Genomic DNA, 6,469 nt, shown 5'->3' on the forward strand with positions numbered 1-6,469 from the left:
GCCCACGCCTCGTGTTCCACACGCAGCTGGCGCACGGCAGCCCCACAGGCCGCATTGAGGGCTTCAGCAACGTGAAGGAGCTGTACGGGCGCATCGCGGAGGCCTTCCGCCTGCCGCCCGCGGAGGTGAGCTCGGGGACCCAGTGCCCTGTACTGAGCGTACAGTGATCACCTTCCCCACATCAGGAGGTCGGATGGGGGGTACATCTCTCCAGCCAGGACTGTGGGGGCCAAGGGCAGGCGGGGGCCGGGAGTGGGACCATGGGGCCCACAAGCATTTCCCCAGCGGCCCCACTGGCTCTGTGCTCTGGACACAGTTCTGAGGCAGCGCGGGACTCCTGGGCCCAGCCTTCTCCCACCTCTTGTCCCAGGCAGTTAGCACAGGTAGCACAGGGACCCGGAGGGGCAGGGACGAGTGTGTGGCCCCTGCAGGTGATGTTCTGCACACTCAACACCCACAAAGTGGACATGGACAAGCTGCTGGGTGGCCAGATCGGGCTGGAGGACTTCATCTTCGCCCACGTCAAGGGGCAGCGCAAGGAGGTGGAGGTGTTCAAGTCGGAGGACGCGCTGGGCCTGACCATCACCGACAACGGCGCGGGCTACGCCTTCATCAAGGTACCCCGTGGTCCTGTCCTGGGCAGGCAGCGTGGCGGGAGAGACCTGGGCTCATGTCCCCTTCCCCTCACGCAGCGCATCAAGGAAGGCAGTGTGATCGACCATATCCAGCTCATCAGCGTGGGTGACATGATCGAGGCCATCAACGGCCAGAGCCTGCTGGGCTGCCGCCACTATGAGGTGGCGCGGCTGCTCAAGGAGCTGCCCCGCGGCCGCACCTTCACACTGAAGCTCACAGAGCCCCGCAAGGCCTTTGGTGAGCGCCAGGGTGGGAGCTCCAGGTGACCCAGCCTTGGCAGGGCAGTCCAGGCTGCAGGGCCTGGAACCACCAGCAGGTGGCACCCAAGTCCAGCCAGCACCCTGGAATGGGGGTGGGCGGTGCATCTCTACCCTGGCCTAGAAGGGGTGCTGGCTGTCTGCCCTGCTCAGCGGGAGCAAGGAGGAAGTGACCCCACACCCCCCTCCCAGGAGCCATTAGTCCGGCCAAGCACCCCCAACCCCAGCAATCCCCCCAGTTCAGAGAAGCCAGGCTTGGCTGCCCTGCGCCAGCTCCTGCACTTTTCCAGCTGGCTTCACTGACTCTCAGGAATGGGCCCCAGGCCTTGGGTGGGGGTGGGGGACTTGAAGCTCTTCCCTTGGCAGGTAGGGTTGGTCTGGGCTGCACAGCGATACCCCTGGCCACGGGGACCAAGCCCTTCCCTTCCTCCTCTGGTCCTCTTCCTGGCTTTCCCAGGCCTGGCACCAACTGTCCCTCTCATGTCCATCCTGCCTTCCTGGCGCCCAGCCCTGAGGCTGCAGGCACCTGAAGGAGTTGGAAGACGGGGAGCATCCAAAGCCAGGTACCGGCCAAGGCCACGAATGAGCTCTCCCCCTGCCTCCTGCAGACATGATCAGCCAGCGTTCAGGAAGCAGCCGCCTCAGCTCCAGCCTACAACTGGGCACTGGCCGAGGAACCCTCCGGCTGCGATCGCGGGGCCCCGCCACGGTGGAGGAGTTGGTGAGTGTCTCTTGCAGGAAGCCAGCACCCGCTCCCCGCACTTTCACGGGTGGTCGTCTGACCTGTTAGTTGAGTAGCTACCTGTATTCCAGTCCACTCTTACCACCCCCAAGTGCTGGAACCTTTCTTGGGCAAGCAGGCCTCAGTTTCCCCATTTGTAAAATGGAGACATAATACCAAATACTTTCCTCTCTGGGTGGCGTGAAGATTAAATGTGGATGGACATCTAGATAAAGCTGGGAAAAGGGCAGATAAATAAAGATGCTTAGGCTGGCTTGGCACATGTTGACAGTGCCAGCTGCTGAAGAGGTTGAGGCAGGATTGCAAATTCAAAGCCAGCCTGGAACTCAGTGAGACTCTGTTTCAAGGTAAAACATAAAAAAAGGGCTGAGGGTGGCGCTGAGAGCGTGCCCCTGGATTCATGTGATTCCCCAATATTACAAAAAAAAAAAAGGCACATGATGAGAATAGTGCCAGTTACATGTCCTTGATGTGCCTGTTCCTGTCCCTTCCCGGCCCTAGCCCTCAGCCTTTGAGGAGAAGGCCATCGAGAAGGTGGACGATTTGCTGGAGAGTTACATGGGGATCAGAGACACCGAGCTGGGTGAGTGGGTGCCCGGGACTGGGGGTAATGGGGACTGGGAGTGGACTCCTAGGCCCAGGACAAACCCCTCTGCCCCTCTTAACCTCCGTGTCTCCATTCTGTCCCCTGCCTGTGCAGCAGCCACCATGGTCGAGCTGGGGAAGGACAAAAGAAACCCAGACGAGCTGGCCGAGGCCCTTGACGAGCAGCTGGGTGACTTTGCCTTCCCAGACGAGTTCGTCTTTGATGTCTGGGGTGCTATCGGGGACGCTAAGGTTGGCCGCTACTAGGAACCCACTGGACCTCGCAGTGACCAAGGACGGCCTGCTGGAGGCCCAAGAGGGGACACCACGGCCACGACCCTGTGCATCCAGCTGTGACTCGTAGCTGTAGCTCAGCAGTCAGAAGATGACGTCGGCACTGGGGCGCAGCCCTGCCTGCTTCAGTTGGTACCACAGTCTTCCCGGATTCCAGCCTGGCCGGGGTCCTTGGCACCCCCTACCTCAGCTGGGTCAGGATCCTGGGGAGGGACTTGAACTGGGCAACCACCCCGCCACTTACCGCCAACAGCTGCCAAATGGGTCGCTGTGTCTCCCTGGGGCCTAAGTTCTGTGTGGGGGTTGTGACCCAAGGAATTGGGGGGTGTCCCTCAGCAAATGCAATAACCTCTCCCCTCCGCTACCTTCTCCCAAGAGGAGCCCCTGATTTGGAGTCTGTTACCTCTGTTGGGAAAGAGTGCTGTGAACCCCCAGCTGCTCCCCAACCCTGTTCTCTGACCCTCCAGGCCCCCAAGAGGAGGGAGGCAGGGGCAGCGATGTCAGGGGCTTTTGTATCTGACTTTCTGTCTTGAACATAAAGGATCTATCTGCATCAGGACCTGTGTGGCTGGGCGTGTGGGGTGTGGGGTTTGGGGTGGGCTGGGGCTGGAAAGAATGCGGCAGCTGAAATCTATCTTCCTTGAGCTCCAAATTGAATTAGGAGCTGGCCCGAGGCCACCACCCCATCCCACCACCCTCCCGACACGGCTTCTGGCTGCTGGCCACCAGGCTTCCAGGCAATGTGAGATTCCTGGCGGCGGATGGTTCAAATCCTGCCCCGTCTCCATCAAGGCTGCCTGCCAGCCCCCATGGAGTGGGCACAGGGGCCTTGCACCATTGTTCCAGCCTGAGGCACCCACTGGGGTTCCCCGGAGCCCCACCCTTCACCCACCCCCACAAGCCTTCACAGGACATTCAGAGTCCACAGGCGTCCACGGTGCAGTGCTTCCCGTGGGACATAAAACCGGCCTTGTTTTGACAGCCAGCTTCATCCTGGGATTGAGGGGATCAAGGACAGGGAGGGTGGGATGCTAGCCAGATCTGCAGGAAAGGGAGAGGATGGGCCCAGGTCAGGAATGTTCGGGGCCGGCTGAGGACCTGCTGCTTCAACAAGTGGAGTCCAGCTGCACCAGTGCATTGGGGGTGCTGGAAGGGGTGCATCCAAGCCTGAGCCTGCATTCATGGGCAGGGTGGGAGCTGTGGTCTGGATGACGGGGCAGCCCTGAGTGGCTGCTGGGGGACAGATCTGGTGAAGAGGTGTGGCTGTGTGAGTAGGACGTGTGTCTGTTGGGTGTTGGTGGCTGGTGACATGTTGAGTGAGGCCCGTGACAGGTCTGGGTGAATGGGACCCCCATCCGTGTTCCAGGGTGCAGCTGGTGGTGTTGGGGTGTAGAGTGTGACAGTGCCTGTTTCCCAGGGTGGTATTTTGGGGGGGAAGGGCTGACTGGCTGGGTCTCAGGGTATCTGGGTTGGGGATGACTTGTCTGAGGATATGAGCCTGTGCACCTGAAGGTGTGACAGGCACTGGGGTGCTGCCAGGTCTGGGGGTGGAGCAGGTACCATTCCTGTGCCTAGGGTGCACCAAGTGTACCTTGACAGGCTCACAGGTGAGCCTGTATCTCCCGGTGCTTAGGGCTGCAATGGGGGTCAACTTTGAGGGGTGCATTTCAGGGTCTCAAGGGAATGGCTGTTGTCACAGCAACTCTGGATGGTCTCCCGTGCTGGGAGGAGCAGTTCAGTGAGTTCAGGGATGTAGCAATGTTATCTTGGGGGGCAAGCGTGACCAATGCTGGGTCTCTGTGGTGTGGGGCTGTGCAGGTGACCCCCCAAGACTGTCACCTTATTTCTCAGGGCCTGAGGTGAGGTCATGGCTATGTATCGGAGTGCAGGGCGTGAGATGTCTTGCCCTGGGTGTCAGACATGTTGCTCAACACACCCAAGGCAGGATGGGGCACTGGCCTGTCCCTAGACCTCCCAGGTCCCTGGGGTCCTCGGTGTGGCCTGGGCGGGTCCCAGCCAGAAGAGCCAAGCACTGCCACTGTTGCTCATCCCAACGCCCACAAAGGTTTGAACAGGGCAGGGGGTGGCGCTGTCCCACCCCCTCCCCTGTGCAGGGCCCTCCTAGTCCCAAAGCCCTGGTGGGGGCAGCGCCACCCCCTGCAGCCTCCCCAGCCCGCCCTGGGCGATGCTCATATTTTCCAGTGTTTAGATTTTATCCTCTTTATTAATGAGGCGGGCAAGAAGCCCAAGCAGGGGGGTCTGCCCCTGCCCCTCTAGGAGGAGGGGGTCCCAGGGGCCAGGCCAACTCCTGGGAGCCTCCCTCAGAAGAGGGCAGCTAGGTTCCTGAGTGGCCCCTGCCCAGCCCCAGGAGCACAGAGCAGGGGTCTCTGTCCCCGAAGGCCCCCAGCAGGCGTGCATACGGTGGAGCAGCCCAGAAGGCCAGCAGGGCGTGGTGGAGGCAGGAGCTGAGAGCCGCCCCAGGAAGAGGGTGGAGGGAGCGGCCTGGCCAGAGCCAGTCGCAGTGGGCGCTGAGCCGTGGGGGCCATGGGGGCCCAGCATCCCAGACAGCACCAGGTAAGAGGAAAGGATAGAGGGGACAAGAGGGCACAGGGAGCGGGGCGATCGCTACCTTGGTCTGGTCCTGTTTGGCTCTCGATCCCTCCTGTCTGTCCCTGTCCACCACCTCCCTTCTCATCTGGCCCAGGGGAGTTTGCCTTTCAGCCCTCAGTGCCAGACGGTAAAGCAGTATGTGTGAGTGTGTGTGGTCCCAGGCTGCCTGAGCCTCTAACAGGAGAATGGGGTGGCAGGGCTGGAACTGCGGTTCATTGACACAGAGATGTGGTTTTGGGGACACAGACAGTGCTGTGGAAATCAGAAATGGAGGCACAGGGACAGATAAGGTACAACAGGAACAGAGATGTGGCCACGGGGTATAGAAATAGGTCAAAGGACAGGGCTGTGAGGGACAGATGGGACTCTGGGGACAGAGGCAAGTGTCGGGGAAGGCAGAGATGGGTCCCTAAGGACAGGGACAGGGCCCAAGATAGTGGAGTAGAGCTGAGGGCATTGAGAATGGGATGGACGGTAAGGTGACATGGTGACAGGAGCAGGGGCAGTCGGGGACTGGGGGGCCCTGGCATCACAGAGGGTCAGGGTGAGCCAGAAATTCACTGTTGGGTAAAAGCAGGTAGCAGGGGGCAGTCGGGCCTGTGAGGCTTAGTGGGGGCAGAGAGATGAAAGGCTGAGGCTGGGGGAGTGGAGGCTGTGGGCACTCGGAACAGCATGGGCACATATGGTGTAGTGAGAAGCTGGGAAACCCAGGGCATGTGGAGTCACTGTAGGCAGAGGACCCACAAGAGGACAGCCCTATGACCTGGGATGGAACAGCACTGGGTCTCCTGCCTGCCTCATGTGCCCTCCTCTGTCCTACCCAGCCCTCCTGGCACCTGACATGAGCCCCTGCGGGACTCCAAACTCGAGCCTGCCTGGTGAGGCAACCACGTGTGAGGCGCCCGGGGTCCCCAACACGTCGGCACCGTCAGGCGGTCCCAGCGCGTCGCCAGCGCTGCCCATCTTCTCCATGACTCTAGGCGCAGTGTCCAACGTGCTGGCTCTGGTGCTGCTGGCACAGGCAGCAGGGCGGCTGCGGCGCCGCCGCTCGGCAGCTACCTTCCTGCTGTTTGTTGCCTGCCTGTTGGCCACAGACCTGGCGGGCCACGTGATCCCGGGTGCACTGGTACTGCGCCTGTACACAGCCGGGCGTGCGCCAGCCGGCGGGGCTTGCCACTTCCTGGGTGGCTGCATGGTCTTTTTCGGGCTGTGCCCACTACTACTGGGCTGTGGGATGGCCGTAGAGCGCTGCGTGGGCCTCACACACCCGCTCCTGCACGCAGCGCGTGTCTCAGTGGCTCATGCGCGCGTGGCGCTGGGCGCGCTAGCTGCAGTGGCCCTGGCC

General features: G+C 61.5%; 2 protein-coding genes across 2 annotated transcripts in view; both read left to right on the forward strand.

Annotated features, from left to right (window-relative positions):
- Positions 1-2,506, forward strand: part of Gipc1 (GIPC PDZ domain containing family member 1) — a 6,338-nt gene extending 3,832 nt beyond the window's left edge. The window contains exons 3-8 of the mRNA XM_010613448.3: positions 27-125; positions 432-617; positions 693-873; positions 1,502-1,614; positions 2,137-2,218; positions 2,336-2,506. Of these exons, the coding sequence (XP_010611750.1) occupies positions 435-617; positions 693-873; positions 1,502-1,614; positions 2,137-2,218; positions 2,336-2,487 (711 nt within the window). The 5' untranslated portion in view covers positions 27-125; positions 432-434 and the 3' untranslated portion in view covers positions 2,488-2,506. The remainder of the gene's footprint in view (positions 1-26; positions 126-431; positions 618-692; positions 874-1,501; positions 1,615-2,136; positions 2,219-2,335) is intronic.
- Positions 2,507-4,977: 2,471 nt separating this feature from the next.
- The window catches only part of Ptger1 (prostaglandin E receptor 1), a 2,793-nt gene continuing 1,301 nt past the window's right edge, over positions 4,978-6,469 (forward strand). Inside the window, exons 1-2 of the mRNA XM_033757317.1 lie at positions 4,978-5,088; positions 5,949-6,467. Coding sequence (XP_033613208.1) covers positions 5,966-6,467 — 502 coding nt within the window. The 5' untranslated portion in view covers positions 4,978-5,088; positions 5,949-5,965. The remainder of the gene's footprint in view (positions 5,089-5,948; positions 6,468-6,469) is intronic.

Source organism: Fukomys damarensis, unplaced genomic scaffold, assembly GCF_012274545.1.
Source record: "Fukomys damarensis isolate Sample0158 unplaced genomic scaffold, DMR_v1.0_HiC HiC_scaffold_30, whole genome shotgun sequence".
NCBI classification, from domain to species: domain Eukaryota; kingdom Metazoa; phylum Chordata; class Mammalia; order Rodentia; family Bathyergidae; genus Fukomys; species Fukomys damarensis.